General features: G+C 37.7%; 1 protein-coding gene and 1 long non-coding RNA gene across 4 annotated transcripts in view; one reads left to right on the plus strand and one right to left on the minus strand.

Moving 5' to 3' along the window:
* The window catches only part of KNTC1 (kinetochore associated 1), a 70,369-nt gene that overhangs the window by 24,448 nt on the left and 25,757 nt on the right, over positions 1-20,164 (plus strand). For all 3 annotated transcript variants that reach the window (XM_005904685.3, XM_070386257.1, XM_070386258.1), the window contains exons 21-41: positions 1,167-1,278; positions 1,982-2,125; positions 2,311-2,367; positions 2,471-2,566; positions 3,587-3,703; positions 3,794-3,937; positions 4,366-4,464; positions 5,161-5,264; positions 5,413-5,512; positions 5,952-6,086; positions 7,666-7,785; positions 9,271-9,343; positions 10,431-10,498; positions 14,850-15,130; positions 16,042-16,214; positions 16,843-16,940; positions 17,493-17,631; positions 18,215-18,271; positions 18,771-18,934; positions 19,607-19,711; positions 20,011-20,139. In XM_005904685.3, coding sequence (XP_005904747.2) covers positions 1,167-1,278; positions 1,982-2,125; positions 2,311-2,367; positions 2,471-2,566; positions 3,587-3,703; positions 3,794-3,937; positions 4,366-4,464; positions 5,161-5,264; positions 5,413-5,512; positions 5,952-6,086; positions 7,666-7,785; positions 9,271-9,343; positions 10,431-10,498; positions 14,850-15,130; positions 16,042-16,214; positions 16,843-16,940; positions 17,493-17,631; positions 18,215-18,271; positions 18,771-18,934; positions 19,607-19,711; positions 20,011-20,139 — 2,515 coding nt within the window. The remainder of the gene's footprint in view (positions 1-1,166; positions 1,279-1,981; positions 2,126-2,310; positions 2,368-2,470; positions 2,567-3,586; positions 3,704-3,793; positions 3,938-4,365; positions 4,465-5,160; positions 5,265-5,412; positions 5,513-5,951; positions 6,087-7,665; positions 7,786-9,270; positions 9,344-10,430; positions 10,499-14,849; positions 15,131-16,041; positions 16,215-16,842; positions 16,941-17,492; positions 17,632-18,214; positions 18,272-18,770; positions 18,935-19,606; positions 19,712-20,010; positions 20,140-20,164) is intronic.
* LOC138991488 (uncharacterized) overlaps positions 1-20,164 on the minus strand; it is a 64,875-nt gene that overhangs the window by 19,336 nt on the left and 25,375 nt on the right. The gene's annotated exons all lie outside the window — the stretch shown is intronic.

Raw genomic sequence — 20,164 nt, forward strand, 5'->3', positions numbered from 1 at the left:
AGAACCACTATCTGCAATATCAAATCTTGATATTTAACGACAGTATGTGTCTTCCTTGGAGGAGGAAATGGCAACCCACTCCAGTATTCTTGCCTGGGTAATCCCATGGAGAGAGGAGCCTGGTGGGCTGCAGTCCATGGGATCACAAGAGTCGGACACAGCTTAGCAACTGAGCCCACACGCACATGTCTTCCTACTCATTCTATTCTTTTCTTATATTCCTGAGTGGTAGCTACTCAGTTGTCTTCATGTAGATTTTGTATACTTTATGTGAATTTTGTTCTTTCTTCCTACTATTATAAATGGAACTGTATCATATTCTCAAAAGAATATAGAAGCTATTGTTTTTTTAAAATTACTTTTAAATCAGTTACCTTATTGAACTCCTTTTTTTTTTTGCTTATAGTAATATTTCAGTTAATCTTGCTTTTTCCAAGTATATTATTATATATGCAAATAATGATAATTTTGCTTCATTTTTTCATTTCTTGCCCAGTTTCATTGACTGATACTTGTAGGACATTATTAAATAATGGTGGTAAACAGACATCCTTCTGTTAGTCCTGATGTTAGTGAAAATGCTTATTTTGTCTTATTTAATCATGACACAGGCTTGTAGAGTATTGTCTTTTTGTCATTTTAAGGAAGTATTCATCTTGTATTTCTGAGCTTTAATTAAGACTGGGTAGTCACTACAGCATTATTGATTATAGCAAAAGACTGGAAATAACCCTAAGGTTCACCTGTGGGGGGTCTAGTTAGATTATAGTAAATCCATGCCATGGAATCATATGTAGTCCTTAAAAAGAATAATAACTATATTTGCTCATTTGGTACAAGTGCCAAAATAATATTAAATGAATTTTTTCAAGTATAAACAGTATATATTAAAAATTCATTGAAATCATTCATTTAAAATTTAAAATGGTTGCTTGAATATGTAGTGATTATTTCAGAAAGGGTCTATAAGAAGAGCTGTGCCTTCTGGGGAGGGAAATACAGGAATTCTATAGGTCTGGATAAGAAGGAGACTAATTGTGTAATCTTTGGTATTTTTTTTTAACTCTGAGGAAAAAAACTAGTTAAAATGCATAATGATATCCACTTGTATAACCTTAATATATATTTTTAAACTATTAGCTTCTTTCCTCTTTTTGACTTTGCAGTGGTAGTTCTTGGATTGAATTTCTGAATAATGAAGATGACCTTAAGGATATTTTTTTACAGCTAAGAGAAGGAAACCTTGTTTGTGCACAGTACCTCTGGCTGAGACATCGGGTAATTTCTTTTGCATTTTTTTCTGAATGGCTTTATAGTTCCCTAGAGATGTTATTGAATCACTGTTGGAAACAAATGAGGTGGGAGGAATGACTGGGCAATGAGGCGTTTTCAGACTGTTTGATAAAATAGAGAAAACCGTCCTCTGATGATATTAACTCAGAGGAAATATGATGATAAAATAGGAACTTACGTTGTCTCATTACTCAGAGTCTAGTTGGGTCCTAAACTTAGCTCAAGAGGTAACATTCTATTAAACAGTTTATTGCCACAGTTTATTCACACCTTCTTTGTTAATGGTGGGGAAGGTAGTCATATTGCAGCTCAGATAGTGGTAAAGGGTTGCCTGTTACAGTTGCTGCTCTAAATCACCTGAATAATGATATAGGATATTAGGTCTGAAGAGCAGGATCTGGGTGTGAGGCTGTTAAAGACACATGCTTGTTAGGGCTTATGCTGTCACCTTCAGTTAAGTTTTCCTTAGAAAGGCATCTCTGCCAGTTCCTCTGCCTCGATTTATTAACTCGTACTCACTGCCGTGAGGTTTCATGGAATTTGGCTACCAACATGAATCATTTGCTTTAAGGGTCAATTAAATCAGTAAAATATTTCTTGAGATGACTTCCTAATAAGTCTTTCCCTCTTGGGAGGCTCTCAGTTTAAATTTATCAGATAAATCTTAGTTTCTCACTCTATGATTTAGGCAAACTTTGAAAGCAGATTTGATGTGAAAATGCTTGAGAACTTGCTCAACTCAATTTCTACACCAATCTCTCTGCAAAAGCTTTGTCCATGGCTTAAAAATGATGTGATCCCATTTGTGAGAAAGACTGTACCTGAAGGACAGGTAAGTTGCTGTCAGTGTTTCCACTCTGGATGATTCAATTTTATTTTTTACTTTATATGGTTAAAGATTAAGTCATGCTAACACCAGGTAGTTCATTTTAGTATCTCTTTTGAAAGATTATCATGGAGGTTTTAAATTATTTCAGTGATTATCTATTTGTACTTTATATGATGTATCTATTTCAGAAAATTCTTGCAAAATGGTTGGAGCAAGCAGCCAGGAACCTTGAATTAACTGATAAGGTAATACCAGTATACTTAGTAGTAAAGAGACATTTCAAGTACTCCCCATTTTGTTTTAAAAATAAAAACATTATTTTTAATGGTCTCTAATATTTTTTTAAAGGCAAACTGGCCAGAAAATGGGCTTCAACTGGCAGAGGTATTTTTTACAGCAGAAAATGAGTTGGGATTGGCATCCTCTTGGAGTTGGAGTTCCTTGGTATGATACAAAAAAGAAATTTTTAGTAATAAAACATTTGATTCTTTACCATCTGAGCCTCCAGAGAAGCCCAGTTAAAAAGTATTTAATTTATATTAAAAAGTTTGTCTCTGTAGTTAGACATATGTGCCTATTACATTTTCTTTCTGTGTGTTCTTTTGTTGTGTACATTTACAATCCACAAAAAGGAAAATCCTAATGTTTCTGTCACAACTTCAACCTGTTCTAATGCATTGTTTTTCTTTATTGAACCAAAGGGAAACAATATATAAACATACTCCTAAGTAGTCTAATTGGGATTTTATGCATTAGTAGCATTTCATAGTCCTTTAAAAGGGCAAAACTTAATACTGCATTAGGATTAGTTTTTTTGGAGAAGGAAATGGCAACCCACTCCAGTGTTCTTGCCTGGAGAATCCCAGGGACGGGGGAGCCTGGTGGGCTGCCGTCTATGGGGTTGCACAGTTGGGCACGACTGAAGCGACTTAGCATAGCATATACTATTAAGAATAAAATAAAAATTTTTTCTGTAGGTTGCAAGCAGTATATTGATATCATATAATCTTTATGTTATAATCTATAAAGTATATTGATCATTATATGTTTTTTCCACAAGAGAGCTTTTCCTCTTTTTCTTTTCCCTAATTGCCTTTTATCAATTGAAAATTCTGTTTCTTGTATATAGCTTTAGGAAATGTCATAGCTTTATATCTGGTTTTAATCTATAGCTTTACATCTATATGATCAGAACATTGAGGACCATCTAAATGATGTTTGTGTACCTAAGTATATTTGGGGTTCTGAAAAAATATTACACTGTATTAATAGTTTTTTCTATTTTTTTTTAAGAAAGAAAAATTTCAGATTTCTATTGGATTCTGATCTGTTAATTTGTACTAGTTAATTTTAGTTAGACTTATACAAAATTTAAAGGCATAAGTTACAGGTTTCCTCTTATTTGTCTTTCCCTCATACTTTTATTTCATATCCGTAACAACTTCAACATTTTTGTTTTACAAGGATAATCAAAACATGGAGGAAGTATGTCAGTTAAGGACTTTGGTAAATAACCTTCGAGAGTTAATCACACTGCATAGGAAATACAACTGCAAATTAGCCCTCTCTGATTTTGAGAAGGTAGGTAAAAGTCTAGATTTATCAGAATTATTTTACCACAGTCAACATGACTAGAGTTTGCATTTATGCCATCTTTATTTTGATATCCAGGAGGATACAACCACCATTGTATTCCGAATGTTTGATAAAGTGCTGGCCCCCGAGCTTATTCCTTCCATCTTCCAGAAATTCATAAGAGTTTACATGCATGAACATGACTTACAGGAGGAGGAACTTCTGCTTTTGTACATAGAGGTAGCTTCTTTTTTCCTGGATCCGTGCAGTGTGTCATTGTATTGAATGTTTAACTCTTTGAGGAATGTGGATACTTAACATTAGGATTTGTGCAGCATATTGTTGTTAAGAATGTGAGTTAACTCTGCTACTCATTGGCTGGTAACCTCGACACAATGGGATAATATTAGGACTTTCTGCAAATGGCTGTTGTGAAATAACAGAAGTGTGAACAAAGTTTTCTGCGCCATGTAAAAGTGAAGACCAAGGTTTTGGCAATTTTGCACTGTTGACCGTAGTTCATCATTCATGGCTAAGTACAAGTTTTTGGTTTTTTAAATATCCATAAAAGCTGTTTATCTGTATTTATTTATGTGTGTGTGGGTTGGTTTTGTTTCTTTGTTTTCTAGTGAGTTTTAAATTTAAACAAAATGTTTGTCTCATTTTAGGATTTACTGAAGAGATGTAGCTCAAAGTTCACCTCACTCTTTGATACAGCCTGGGAAGCAAAAGCCATGGCAGTAATAGGATGTTTATCTGACACAGATGTAAGTGAATAGTGATCATATAGGTTTTTTTTTGAGCATTGCATCCTTTCTTAAAAGTTTCTTTTTTCTGGTCACAAAAGCAGCAGATATTTTTCGCTGTTCACCTGAAACTGCCACAACATTGTTAGTTGGCTATATTCCCCAGTACAGAACAAAAGCTTAAAGTTTGAAAAAAATAAATATTAAAAAGCAAAACCAAGAAAAAGCAATACATATTTGTTAGAAAGAATTTATATAATATGAAAAAATAATAAAAAGAAAATAAAATCACAATCACCCATGATTCTTTTTTCTTGTGAAAATAAAAAGTGAAAAGTCTTCTCATTCCCACCTGCAGAAATACCACGTGGACATTTGAATGCATGTATTTCCAGCATTTCTATGGTCTTACAAACATACAGTTTTTAATATTTTTATCATATGCCTTTATTTTGACTTCACACTGTTTTTAGTCATTACTGTAAAATGTGAATAAAATCATAAAAAACCTTTTTAAACACAGAGACTGTAGAAAATAATGACTTAATATGTGTGAATTTTGGAAGAAATACATGGTTTTGCTGTCAGAAGATGACGTATTCTCAAGTTTCCATACAGCAGATGCAGGGCCCCTGCTGTAGATTGGGCAGCATCGTTAATTAGCATGAAACGTAAATCCGAGGGCTAGTCACTGTTGGTGCGTGTGTGTCTTTGTAGCTCATATTTGATGCTGTGCTCAAGATAATGTATGCCGCAGTGGTCCCCTGGAGTGCAGCTGTGGAGCAGCTGGTGAAACAGCACCTGGAGATGGACCATCCCAAGTAAGACTACAGTCTCCTGATCTACTTTTTTGGTGTGGGATAAACTATGTTTTGAGTTGAAATTAACATTTTTTTCTGTCCTTTACTGTGTCTCTTAGTATTTCATAACAGAGACAGTCCATGTTAATATCAATAAATTTACTTTTAGGGTCAAGCTGTTACAGGAAAGTTACAAACTAATGGAGATGAAAAAACTTTTACGAGGCTATGGAATAAGGGAGGTGAATCTCTTAAACAAGGAAATAATGGTAAGACCAATAATTGAAGAATCTTTTAACACCTTTGTTCCACTTCTAGAACACCACGGGAAATGTGACCGGGTTTTACATTCTTAAAGATTCATATACCTAGGTTCTTCACTACTTTCCTTTTCTTAGATAAGATGTTAACAGAGTGTTTGATTGGTTATTAAAACAGTAAAGACAACAGATAATTAAGGAGCTAAAGAAGCAGATTACATCATAATTTGTGTACTTTAAATATATATAATTTTTACTTATCAATTAAATCTCAAAGCTAAGGGGAACCAAAAAAAGTGAAAGGATTGTCATTAAATTCAGAATACAAATTGTGTTTTAATTCTTCATACAGTTTAGTTTTTGACTCATTGTTTTAATTACATAAACATGATTTCTGGGTTCTCTGTGAGATTTCATAACAAAGAAATATGAATTATATCTATTTCAGAGGGTGGTCAGATACATTCTCAAACAAGATGTCCCATCTTCTTTAGAAGATGCTTTGAAGGTGGCTGAAGCATATATGTTGCCTAAAGATGAAATCTACAGTCTAAGGATTATTGACCTGATTGATAGAGAACAGGTGTGAAAGTTTTATATTATTCTTACTTTTATCCATATATGGTTTCTTTGTTTTGAGTTTTTAAAGATTTAACTATCAAATTATACAAATAGACAAGCATTAAAGCAAAGTTATACCAACATTAGGCATTAGATTGGCCTCTATCTATAGTTTTTTTTTCTTTTAAAGTATTTTGTGAGTACCTAAAGAGCTTTCATGGGAGAAGGCAATGGCACCCCACTCCAGTACTCTTGCCTGGAACATCCCATGGATGGAGGAGCCTGGTAGGCTGCAGTCCATGGGGTCGTGAAGAGTCAGACATGACCCAGCGACTTCACTTTCACTTTTCACTTTCAAGCATTGGAGAAGGCAATGGCAACCCACTCCAGTGTTCTTGCCTGGAGAATCCCAAGATGGGGGAGCCTGGTGGGCTCCCGTCTATGGGGTCGCACAGAGTAGGACACAACTGAAGCGACTTAGCAGCAGCAGCAGCAGCAGCAGAAGCAAAGAGCTTTCATAGTCTTTGGTAGTTAACAAAATTTAGCTCATGTTTTATATATGCTATAGGACCCTTTGTTCCAAGAATAGGATGTGGGTTTATTTTTGTATTTTTAAGTGTCTTTATATAATTCTAAAACTATTCAGTTCAGTTCAGTTCAGTCGCTCAGTCGTGTCCGACTCTTTGCGACCCCATGAATCGCAGCACGCCAGGCCTCCCTGTCCATCACCAACTCCCGGAGTTCACTCAGACTCACGTCCATCGAGTCAGTGATGGCATCCAGCCATCTCATCCTCTGGCGTCCCCTTCTCCTCCTGCCCCCAATCCCTCCCAGCATCAGAGTCTTTTCCAATGAATCAACTCTTCCCATGAGGTGGCCAAAGTACTGGAGTTTCAGCTTTAGCATCATTCCTTCCAAAGAAATCCCAGGGCTGATCTCCTTCAGAATGGACTGCTTGGATCTCCTTGCAGTCCAAGGGACTCTCAAGAGTCTTCTCCAACACCACAGTTCAAAAGCATCAATTCTTTGGCGCTCAGCCTTCTTCACAGTTCAACTCTCACATCCATAATGACCACAGGAAAAACCATAGCCTTGACTAGACGGACCTTTGTTGGCAAAGTAATGTCTCTGCTTTTGAATATGCTATCTAGGTTGGTCATAACTTTCCTTCCAAGGAGTAAGCGTCTTTTAATTTCATGGCTGCAGTCACCATCTGCAGTGATTTTGGAGCCCAAAAAAATAAAGCCTGCCACTGTTTCCACTGTTTCCCCATCTATTTCCCATGAAGTAATGGGACCAGTTACCATGACCTTAGTTTTCTGAATGTTGAGCTTTAAGCCAACTTTTTCACTCTCCACTTTCATCAAGAGGCTTTTTAGTTCCTAAACTATTAGGCATACCCAAGAATTACAAAGGGTAGTATTTTAATTTTTTTGTTTTCTGTCATATGAAACAATTTTCAGATTTTTAAACCATGGAATCATAATCTGTTTTTCAAAATGATATCATTTCATCTTTAAGTAATAAAGTTAGGAGGTAAATCCAAATCATTCCTTGCCAGTACCAGCTGTTTTTTTCTTCCTTTCAAACTCTGACTGTAGGGTGAAGATTGTGTCCTTCTGTTGAGGTCTTTGCCTCTTGCTGAAGCTAAGAAAACTGCAGAAAGAGTAATCATATGGGCACGACTGGCTTTACAGGAAGAACCAGATACTTCTAATGAGGTGAGATTTTGACTAAATAAAATGAAGATAAATCCAGTTTTTATGGCTATTTATCAATAGGATAGAAAAGACAGACTCACAGATAAGAGTATTTGTCCTTCTCACTGCTACAGTGGCCTAATATGAAAATTCCTGTTTACTATGTCAAAAATTTATCATATAGAAATACAAACAAATATGACTGCCTTGGAGCAGTGCCTCTGGGCCCACACTGAGTAATCTAGGATCTGCAGATCAGAAGGAATAATTGAAGCACCTGTTGGACATAGAGTTTTCCCTAATGCCTTAAAGTGTAAACAATGTTTTACATTGCATGGGGCATAATCATTACTCTCAAGTAACATCAGCTGCAGAAACAATGTATATCTAATCTGAGAACAGAATCTTGAAACTTAGCAGTTACCAGAAAGCCAATTCAGGATAGACAGATAAGGAACCTAAAACCTAATTTATCCAGGGGAGTTGAGTTTTTTAAACCTTTGAAGATACTTACTTCCCAGTCATTCTCAGTGATTCACTTCCCTTCAATCTTTTTCTTTTTTTCCCATTGCAGCCTTTTTTTTTTTTTTAGAGGTGGAGGCTGCTCCTGGTCTTAGTTGCTGCATGTGGGATTTAGTTCCCCGACCAGGGGTCAAACCCAAGCCCCCTGCATTGGGAGCATAGACCACCAGAGAAGTCTCCACTGCAGTCATTCTTTTACCTTTAGGGAAATGATTTTTTAAAACACCTAAAATTTATTATCCTCTTACTGTTCACAGAAAAGCAGTGAACATCGTTGTGAAGGAGGCCCTGTTGTTAGCTCCTTACTGATTGAGTTTAGAAACTAAAATTTTAAAATTAGTGGCTTTCCCAAGAGTATTTGGAAAGTGGCAGCGCCTCACATAAAACTCTGTCTTCTCAATTACCAGCTTCAACTGCAACCCATGATCAAAATGTTTGAGTACTTCATATGAACCCGACCCTGACTAAGCCTTTTACATACATCATCTCTTTAAATTAAAGCTTTTCCCTTGTTGGTTTTTCTTATCTTAAAAAAAGAAAGTTTTTTTTTCTTTTTTGGTCTTGAGAATAATGATTATTTCTTAGACTTCTGATTTCTATACTAAACAAGTTCAATTCTTTTTAACTTTTCCAGAGAGCTTTATCCCAATGTTTTCTCAAATAAGTATAAGCTATTAAACAAAATCCAAATGCTTGTTAATTATAGTGTAACTGAAAGGTGATGTGGGAGATTTACATATTCTGTGATATCCCTAAATCATACATGAGAGAGTCCGTTTGGTATTTTTCATATTTAGCTTATATAGTATTCGTATATCATCCTTTCCTTGAGTGCCCAACTCCCTATAACACAGACCTCTCGATTGTTCAGCCATTTCTATGATTTATTCTGATTCTGTGCTTTTTATGTATTTGTTTATATATGCACTACCTCTACAATGGCAGATACAAGAAATGGACTTCATTTTGCATTTCTCTTTTTAGGACAAGGCCTGGAGACTGTCTGTAGCGAAAACATCAGTAGACATTCTTAAAATACTTTGCAACAGTCAGAAAGGTAGTTTCCATTTCTATTCCCTCACTTTGATATAGTTCTAAAACCGATCCTTTTCAGGAGCAGGTATCAGTGACATCTGCCATACTGGTGCACAGGCTCTGGTCATGTCTTTTTGTTTGTTTGGCTCAGACTGTATGTTTTCATGTTTGTAATATTTATTAATTTGACTGCGCCAGCTCTTTTTGCAGCATGTGGGATCTAGTTTCCTGACTAGGGACTGAACCCGTGCTTCCTGCATTGGGAGTGTGGAATCTTAGCCACTGGACCACCAATGAAATCCCCTGGTTGTCTTGTTTGATCCCACACATTTTTCTTCAGGAAAAGCCTTCCTTGCCTTATTCTTTTGATTAGCAGTGTAAGAGCAGAATTATCTAAGAGTAGCTCATCATTTGTGTATACTTCAGTGACTGTTTAACGCCAGGCTAGATTTCTCTGGTGCCTTGCACTGTTCACTCACATTGCTCACTTATCATTTGATTATGGCTGAGGAAAAAACCATTTAACCTTGAACTTAAAACAGTTAGCAAGGGACTTTCCCAGCAATCCAGTGGTTAAGACTCCACCTTCCGTGGAGAGAGGGCCCGAGTTTGATCCCCGGTCAGGGAACTAAGGTCCCATATGCCTTGAGGTGTGGCCAAAATTTTTGAAAAAATAAATGTACTATTTCCAACAAGAAAAGCTAGAACAGACAAATAATTACCAAAGTAACTTTCTTGGAGGGAAAAAATCTAGACTTTATTTCAGAAAAATTGCCATTTCTCATGTAACCAAAAAACTTCTTTTTTCTACTTTCAAAGAGAATACTTAGATTTCTTTTTTTTTAATTGGAGGACAATTGCTTTACAATGTTGTATGGTTTCTGCCATACGTCACCATGAATCAGCCATAGGTTTACTTATGTCCCCTCCCTCTTGAACCTCCCTCCCTAGATTTCTTTTTGTGCTTACTTAAATTGTCTTCTATCAGAATCTGAAAAGAACTACTGAAGATTTGAGAAAACCAAAGTGAATTAAAATTTTAGCTTTTAAAAATTCTGATAATATCAGAATTTGGATGTCTTCCATAACTTTTAAAAATTGAATTACAGATAATCTGCAGAAGAAAGATGAATGGGAAGAAACCTTGAAACAGTTTAAAACTGTTGCTAGCTTACAGGTAAGTTAAGCCATGTTGAACATTATTACCTGGCTAATCAGTGCATTTGGCATAAATGATCAGTTCCTCCTTAAGATTTTCTGCAGTAGCCTTCAGGAACTTTAGATATACTGGTTTTCCTTTTCTCTTTTTAAAAAAAGTAATTTTATTTATTCATTTACTTTTGGCTATGCTGAGTCTTCTTTGCTGTGCAGGATTTTTCTCTACTTTCCAGTTGCAGTGCTCAGGCTTCTCACTGTGGTGGCTTCTCTTGTTAGCAGCACATCAGATCAAATCAGTCGTTCAGTCGTATCCGACTCTTTGCAACCCCATGAATCCCAGCATGCCAGGCCTCCCTGTCCATCACCAACTCCCGGAGTTCAGTGAGACTCACGTCCATCAAGTCAGTGATGCCATCCAGCCATCTCATCCTCTGTCGTCCCCTTCTCCTCTTGCCCCCAATCCCTCCCAGCATCAGAGTCTTTTCCAATGAGTCAACCCTTCGCATGAGGTGGCCAAAGTACTGGAGTTTCAGCTTTAGCATCATTCCTTCCAAAGAAATCCCAGGGCTGATTTCCTTCAGAATGGACTGGTTGGATCTCCTTGCAGTCCAAGGGACTCTCAAGAGTCTTCTCCAACACCACAGTTCAAAAGCATCAGTTCTTCAGCGCTCAGCCTTCTTCACAGCCCAACTCTCGCTTCAGTAATTGTGGTGCAAAGGTTCAATAGTTGTGGTTCCTGGACTATAAATCATAGGCTCAATAGTTGTGGTGCCCAGGATTAGTTGCTCTGCCACTTCAATCCCGAACCAGGGATTGAACCTGTGTCTCCTGCATTGGGCAGGTAGATTCTTTACCACTGTCTGTTTTTTTTGGAAGCAGCTTTAATGCGATATAATTCACATACCATACATCTCATCCATTTGAAGTGTATGTATAATTCAGTAACTTCTTCGATGTACTGCATTACTGATTGTTTAAATCGTGGTAAAGTACATACAATGTAAAATTGGCCATTTTAACCATTTTTCAATACACAATTCAGTGGTGTTGACTCCACTCACAATGTTGTACAACCATCACCGGTGTCTGCTTTTTATCACCTCAAGCAGAAACTTTGCATCTGTTCAGCAATACAACTCCCCATTCCTCTCTTCCTGCAGCGCCCGGTAACCTCTAATCAACTTTTTATCTCTATGAATTTGCCTGTTCTAGAAATTTCATAAAAGTGGAATCATACAATATTTGTCCTTTTGTGTCTGACATTTTTTGCTTAGCATAATGTTTTCAAGGTTCATTCATGTTGTAGGATGTATAGCACTTCCTTCCTTCCTCTGAATAATATTCCACTGTACAGCTCTATCACATTTTTATTTATTTCTTGATGGCCATTCAGTTTGTTTTCACATTGAGGCTGTTGTGAATAATGCTGCATTGCACATGGATGTTCAAATATCTGTTAAGTTCCTGCCTTCAGTTCCTTTGGGTATATACCCGGGAGAGGAATTGCTGAGTCATATGGCAATTCTGTCTTGTTTTAACTTTTTAAGAAATGTTCTCTCTTTTTTGAACTAGTCAGTTGTTCCATGTAAGATTCTAACTGTTGATTCTTGACCCGAATACCCGTGTATAAGCGAAGAGGAACTAAAGAGTCTCTTGATGAAGGTGAAAGAGGAGAGTGAAAAAGCTGGCTTAAAATTCCGCATTAAAAAACTAAGGTCATGGCATCCGGTCCCATCACTTCATGTCAGATAGAAAGGGAAAAAGCAGAAGCAGTGACAGATTTTCTTTTCTTGGGCTCCAAAATCACTGCAGATGGTGACTGCGGCCATGAAATTAGAAGACAGTTGCTCCTTGGAAACCTAGGCAACGTATTAAGAAGCAGAGACATCACTTTTCTGACAAAGCTCTGTGTGGTCAAAGCTATGGTTTTTCCAGTAGTTGTGTAGAGATGTGAGAGCTGGACCATAAAGAAGGCTGAGTGACAAAGAATCGATGCTTTTGAATTGTGATGCTAGAGAAGACTCTTGATAGTCCCTTGGACTGCAAGGAGATCAGACCAGTCAATCCTAAAGAAAATTAACCCTGAATATTCAATGGAAGGACTGATGCTGAGGCTGAAGCTCCATTACTTTGGCCACCTGATACAAAGAGCTGACTCATTGGAAAAGACCCTGATGCTGGGAAAAATTGAAGGCAAGAGGAGAAGAGAGCAGAGGATGAGATAACATCACTGACTTAATGGACATGAACTTGAGTAAACTCCAGGAGACATTGGAGGAGAGAGAGGCCTGGCGTGCTGCAGTCCATGGCGTTGCAAAGAGTTGGACACGACTTTGTGACTAAATAACAACTCTCTTTTTAAACTATATTCTAGCAATCGTTTATGCCTTTTTAAAAAACCATTTTGATCTAAGGTATCTGTATAGATTATTTAATTCCAATGACCCTGAATGATGGCTAACAGTAGCCATCACTTACTCAGTTCTTACCATGTACTATACATGATTCCAGGGGCTTCTCATGTGCTATTTAATTGTCACAGTAGCTCCCCACGGAGGTTACTATTACCATTCTCCTTTATAGAGGAGGAAACTGAGAAACCACAGCGTTTCAAAATATTGTGAAAGAGAGCAAATTTTATGTAGAAACCAGTCCAAAAGATGACTATCTACTTCATGATCTCTACTTTTTTTCTATATAGTTTCATTCTAGGCAGTTTGCTTTTTCTTGAAAATTAATTTCTGTTTACTTTGAACGGATTAACTGTCTTCAGATGTGAAATTTGAAATTAACTTTATTTTGGCTCCAGGTCTTTCCTAATGTGAAAAGACTTTGTAAATAGAAAGGCTATCAGGGCTCACGGAAAAGTAGGAAATGGAGTACATACAAGGATCTCTTTGTGAAAGGTTGAAGTAAATACACTGGCAAATGTAACTCTCAACTGTTTTATCTCGAAGTATGGGAAGAAGAAATAACTTATCACAATTTATTGTACCACAGTTTCTCAAAGAATAGCCCATGGAATCCCAAGGGTCTCTGAGACCCTCTCAGGGAGTCCATGAGGTTAAAACTATATTTATAGCAAAAATAAGAAGTGATTTTTTCTTTCCAGCCATATTCTCTCATGAGGGTAGTGGGGTTTTCAGAAGCTTCATGCTGTGATAACATTGTCACTCTAAAGACTGATAGAATGTGCATTTTTATATGCCCATGTATTTAAAATTTTTCTGTTTAATTTCCAATACAGTAAATATTGATAGATATCTCATTAAAATTTGGGGGAGGGCCCTGTTTTGTTTTTGGTTATGCCGGGTCTTGGTTGCTGTGCAGACTTTCCTCTAGTTTCAGAGAGGAGGGATGCGCTCTAGTGGTGCTCAGGCTGCTCATGGTGCTGGCTTCTATTGTTGGGCTCTTGGGCATGCAGACATCAGTAGTTGCAGCTCCCGGGCCTAGTTGCTCCTCGGCCTGTGGGTTCTTCCCGAACCAGGGATCGAACCTGTCTCCTGCACTGGCAGGCAAATTCTTGAGCACTGAGCCACCAGGGAAGCCCCCCTCAATAGTTTTTAAGAGTATAAAGAGGTGCTGCACCCCTAAAGTTTGAGACCTTCCGTTTTAAACAATAGATGTCTTCATGTAAAGCACCCAGGAGTCAGGATAAGTTAACTTCTCCACATTCTTCTTACATTTGAGAATTGCAGATCTTTTAAAGCAACAGTTTTGATCTAAGCAAAGTCGTGTTTAGTTATGCTACTATTTGTGGAGCATTCCTTGTGCCAGGTGTAGTGGGGAGAGGCCAAGGATGCTGCTAAACAACCTTTTGTACCCAGACAGCCTCTGCAGGAAACAATTATCTGGCAGATAGAGAAACCCTGCTCCAAAGTGTGGTGTCAAATAAAAAAGTCCCCCTCACTGCCACTGCCTCTTGGTGCCCTTCCTTGGGCTTCAAGAGGACTTTTTCTATTGGGTTGGAAAAATAAATCCTAGTTCTGGAGTTAGAAGCCAACCAGGAGTTATTACAGAAAACAGCAAAGCTGGCTTCTTCACGCCGCCAGGGTGGAATTGCACAAACCTAATACTTAACCCCTTTCTCCTTCTGCTCAGGGTTAGGTTTAGAATTACTGAGAATTACTGTAGGTTTAGAATTACAACAGAATTGCTGAGCCAAATACACTCAGCAGTGCTGAAGTTAGGAAACCCTCCGTTAAAGTGATATTTTCCCCTGTCCCAACCTTTATATAAGTTACTTTTGAAATATAGAGACTTAAATTCTTAATTTACAAGGGAGAAAAGAGATTCATGACACACCAGTGATGTTCAGCCATGGATGAACTGAACCGACATGGGGCTTTGTCTCGCTTGCCTTATTGCAGGAGAACTTTGAGGTCTTTCTTTCATTTGAAGATTACAGCAAGAGTTCCCTGGTAGCAGAGCTCCGGGAGCAGCACATTAAAGCTCACCAAGTTGCACAGGCCAAACACAAACCCTGGAGGCCAGCAGAGCCCCGGGCCACTGAGGAGCAGAGGCTGAGCGCTGAGTCCAAGCTGCACCGACAGGCGCTGACCCTGCAGGTGTCCAGGCAACAGCTGGAAGCCGAGCTGACCTTGAGGGCCTTGAGCGATGGGAACGTGGAAGCTGCACTGAGAAAATGCAGGTGAGTTCTTAGTCCCCAGATCACACAGCTCATCAGAAAGGAACACCCACTTCATTTATTTCTTTGATGATAAGGATAGGGCTGGTGGTAAGTCAGAAAGAGAAATACAAATACCGTATATTAACACATATATGTGGAATCTGAAAAAAATTGGTATAGATGATCTTATTTACAAAGCAAAACTAGAGATACAGACGTAGAGAACAAACATATGGACCCCAAGGGGAATGGGGGAGGGGGCTGAATTGGGAGATTGAGATGACACATATATACTATTGATGCTATGTGTGAAATAGATAGCTAATGGGAACCTACTGTATAGCCCAGAGAACTCTGCTTTGTGGTGACCTAAACAGGAGGGAAATCAGAAAAAAGAAAAAAGTATATGTATGTATATATACTCTTATATATATACAAGAGTATATGTATGTATATATAAAGAGGATATATGTATGTATACATATAGTTGATTGACTTTGCTGCACAACAGAAACTAATACGACATTGTAAAGCAACTATAATCAACAATTTTTTTTAAGCTATAAGCCTAATTTTCAATAAGCAATAAAAAATTTAAAAAGATACGTAGGGCTGGTGACCCTTTCACTTCCATAGAAATGATTCTTGGTTTCTCACCCTAAGAGCCTGTCTTGGTTGCCTGAGTCAGAAAGAGGGAGCGTAGAAGTCTAGTAACTGACCCCCCAAGTATCTGAACGGTTCAGATAACTGAACCATTGAGTATAGGTCATCTTGCACTACAACAGTACCCCAAGCAAGTTTTCACTGTGTACTGTGAAAGCATTTAAAGACATTGTACATGTTGGTAGTGATTATATATTAGTCTGAGTAAGGCAAACACATCTGTTTCCCACGTGAGTGTTCTAACTTCTGACGCTTGCTTTCTTCTAAAGGGACTTGTTTAAATATCACTGCAACACCGACACTGGGCAGTTCCTGTTCCTGATGTGTCAGAAGCTGTGTCACATGTTGGCCAGTGGCGTTCCAATGACAGTACCTGTGGGTCTAAATCTTCCCTCCGAGATACACGACCTTGCATGCCAGGCTGCCACCATCTGCAGTCCAGGTGACAAGATTTATAATCTACATAGTTTTATGTTCTCTGCTTCATTCCATTTTTGTCTAGCTAATGCTGTCCCCTTACAATTGGACATGTGAAGGTATGGAGTGATCGTTACCCCCTTTCACAAAGGGACACTTATAATTGAATCTCTGTGGGGATTACTATTTTAAAATATTTCCAAAGTTAGCAATGTCATTTTTTTTTTAATATTTATTTCTCTATTTGGCTGTGCCAGGTCTTAGTTGTAACAAGCGGAGTCTTTAGTTGCAGCGTGTGAGATCTAGTTCTCTGACCAGGGATCGAACCCAGGCCCCCTGCATTGGGAGTGCAGAGGCTGAGCCTCTGGACCACCAGAGAAGTCCCAACAATGTCATTTCTGACTGTTGACAATACTCACTTTCAGGGGATGGTGAAATTCCTTGCCTCCCCATATCTGATCTTACTTTCCAGTCAAGCTTAAGAAAAATATTGACCTGTATTATTTAGGGTAGTCAAAGCTATGTGAAAACCTTTCTCTCTACTTTGTGGCCTGTCTTAGAATTTTGAATGGTAATTATTAAAAAGATTTGTTGTTGTTGTTGTTATTCTAAACACATGAAATAATAGTTTAATGATTTTTCTCCACTTTCAGATTTTGTGCTGGATGCCTTAGAACTCTGTAAATATACTTTGATGGCAGTAGAGCTTTCCAGACAGTGCCAAATGGATGATTGTGGAATTCTCACGAAAGTAAATTGCTTTGAATTTCTTTCCCTTAAACAAAACCCCAGCCCAATCCATTATATACCACTTTTAAATTATTTGCATAGTTTATAAAAATACTGAATCAACCTCTTATATTTTCTTACTCTATACCAGAGAACTACTTAAGGACATGAGACCACTTCTCTTTTCTAGTCACATTTATTGGCTTTAATTTGCATTCTTTTGAAACAGTGGGCCTCAAACAAGGCATCTCTGGACATTGTCCAGAGTAACTATTTAATTTTTTTTTCTTTGGCCTCACAGTTTGTGGGATCATCCCTGACCACGAATGGTACCCAGACCCCCACAGTGAACACACCAAATCGTGACCACTGGACTGCCAGGAAATTCCCTGAGCAATAATTTAACTTAAAGCAGCATTATTTTAAGCCCTTGACCAGAAGAAACAGACTTTATAGTCTGGCTAAAATTACATTTGGCTCTAATAGATCTGATTCTGGATTCTACTCAGTGAAGAGGGTATCTGTGTCCCACAGTGTCCTTATCTATGTGTTTTCTGTACACTTTGATATTTAGACTTCTTTCGGAACTCATAAAGATCCATATGAGGAATGGTCTTACTGTGACTTCTTCAGTGAAGATGGAATAGTTCTTGAGTCACAGATGGTGCTCCCTGTCATCTATGAATTGATTTCGTCACTTGTACCTCTGGCTGGTAATTCTCATCTGTGTAATATCTTTTTCCTGTGTATTTCTGGGTTTGGAACTGGAACTACTCACAGTAGCATGGATGAATCAATTGTAGGCATGAGTGTGTGTGTGCTAAGTTGCTTCAGTCATATCCAACTCTATGTGACCCTGTGGACAGTAGCCTGCCAGGCTCCTCTGTCCATGGGATTCTCCAGGCAAGAATGTTAGAGTGGGTCGCTGTGCTCTTCTCCATATTACAGGCATAATGCTGAACAAATGAAGCAAGGAATAAAAGAATACATATTGTATTATTTCATTTATGTAAAAAACAGGCTATAAGGCGGCCATGCTGTTGGAAATGAGGATAGTGGTTACTCTTGGGGGGTTGACCAGAAGGAGACAAGGGGGCGGTTTCTGGGAGCTCTTAGTGTTCTGTTTCTTGGTCTGGATGTACACTTTTCTGTGTATTTTTCTGTATGTATACTTGGGTTTTTTATTTTTTAAGTAGCAGATTGCTTTAGAATGTTATTTGATAAGAGCACAATATTAAAGTATCCCTGGGACTATGTGTTCTATGAAAGAGTTATTGAATTTATTCTGTTTTGTAGAAAGCAAGAGATATCCCTTGGATTCTGTGAGTTTACCATACTGCTTCACCAGTGAAGGTATATGGCATCAAACATGTATAACCACTGTTTCCCTTTTGTAAATTTGCCAGTACAGAAAGTTCTTTAAATCCTGGATATGAACCTGATACAATGTCCTCATTTCTTAGTTACTACTGTTACATTGTTACTCTTCCAAACAGTCAGGAGAGTGGGTCATTTGGCTTATCTATTGTTAACTTTTGTGAATCTGTTCTACATTTTGGTCTTCCAAGTGGAGAAGTGGTTTTCTTCAGCTCATGACTTAAAGCATCTCAGAATAAGCAAGTTAAAATCAAAGTACCTCCATACCCATGTACTTAACTATGTTCCGGTTTCAATCAGACCTCTTGTTAACTCTCATTTACTAACTTTGAGAACCAATTCTATGACTATTCTGTGCATTGAAGAAGTAGACCGTCCCAGAAGACAGTTTCCAAATATGGTCTTTGTTTAAAAAAAAAAATCTAAAGATTAAAATACTTTTATTCAAGTAAAATTCTTTTTTATCATTTCACAGGAGACAGCCTAATGTTACCTGTTATCAATTCCATCTCTGCCTTGCTTCAGAACCTTCAGGAATCTAGCCAGTGGGAACTGGCCCTAAAATTTGTGATTGGTTCCTTTGGTGCCTGCCTTCAGCACTCTGTGTCAAGCTTCATGAATGCCAGTTTGAGCGAAAAGGTATTATTTCGAGAACAAATATGTTCAGTTAGCAAGAATATAAATACAAAAGCACTGTTAAACAAAGAAATTGGGAGCCCACATTTTCCCATTTGGCTTTGTAGTGAGGAAATGGATTATTTGCCAGGTTTAGGAAACATCTGTTGAACATCTACAAAAATGTATACTTGATTTTATCGGAAATTGTCCATCTGCTCTTTGTTTTTACTGTGGCCCAAACTATTGTAATTATTACAACATTATGAAAAGACTGTAGAAGACAAGCTATCTATTGATAACTTGCTTATGAAGCTGGTCTCAGAAGGAATTGCATTCATTTCTACTACGCTATTGATATTTACTAAATGTGAGTTTTTCTTTTTTTAAAAAAAAACAGCTTTATTGAAATATAGCTTTCAAAATTAAAATGCACGTATTTTAAGTATGTCAACCAATGTATTTTCACCTTGTTGCCAACACTATAATCAAGGTACAGAGTATTTTAAAAGGTTCTATTTTTGTCCTTTCCCAGTTAATTCCCCTTCACGTCCCAGCTTTCTGTCATTATAGATTAAATGACAGTGCTGTTTGCATATGATGGTGAATTTTCAAAGTTCCTTAATATTTAAGAAAAGTTTTCAAAATGCTCATAGAAATGGACCTGAGGATTCTTTTTTTTTTTTTTTTTTTAAGTTGTTTGAAGAGGCCCCTTTAGTTAAATCCAGGCACGTTGTTATGGAATTGAAAGAGAAAGCTGTTATGTTTATCAGGGGAAATGCCACCACACTCTTGTACAAAGTGAGTATTTGTTTGTGCTAAGTTCCTCTCCCTCCCCACTGCCCCACCCTGATTGCTTCTGCAGGTAAGTGTGCTCTGTCACATAGAACTTGCTAGAGTTGCTTTCCTTAAATTTGTAATAGTGATAAAAGACATGAAATCTAAGCAGCAAGTCGGAACTATTTTACTATAAATAACTTTTTGTGCAACGCTTGTTCTTTCTTAGTCTGAAATTAAATTTAGTGGCAAATCAGCTGTTAGAGACCGAGTTCTGTTTTAATTGTGAGGAACTTGCTTCTCCAGGTGCTTTCTCCCTACAGGTATTTAATTGTCGCCTGGTGGATCTCGACTTGGCACTGGGGTACTGCACTCTCTTACCGCAAAAAGAAGTCTTTGAGAATCTCTGGAAGCTCACAGATAAAGCATGGCAGAATTACGACAAAATATTGGTATGACTTAAGGAGGCACACCTTC

The sequence above is a fragment of the Bos mutus genome, chromosome 17, assembly GCF_027580195.1.
Source record: "Bos mutus isolate GX-2022 chromosome 17, NWIPB_WYAK_1.1, whole genome shotgun sequence".
Taxonomy (NCBI): Eukaryota; Metazoa; Chordata; class Mammalia; order Artiodactyla; family Bovidae; genus Bos; species Bos mutus.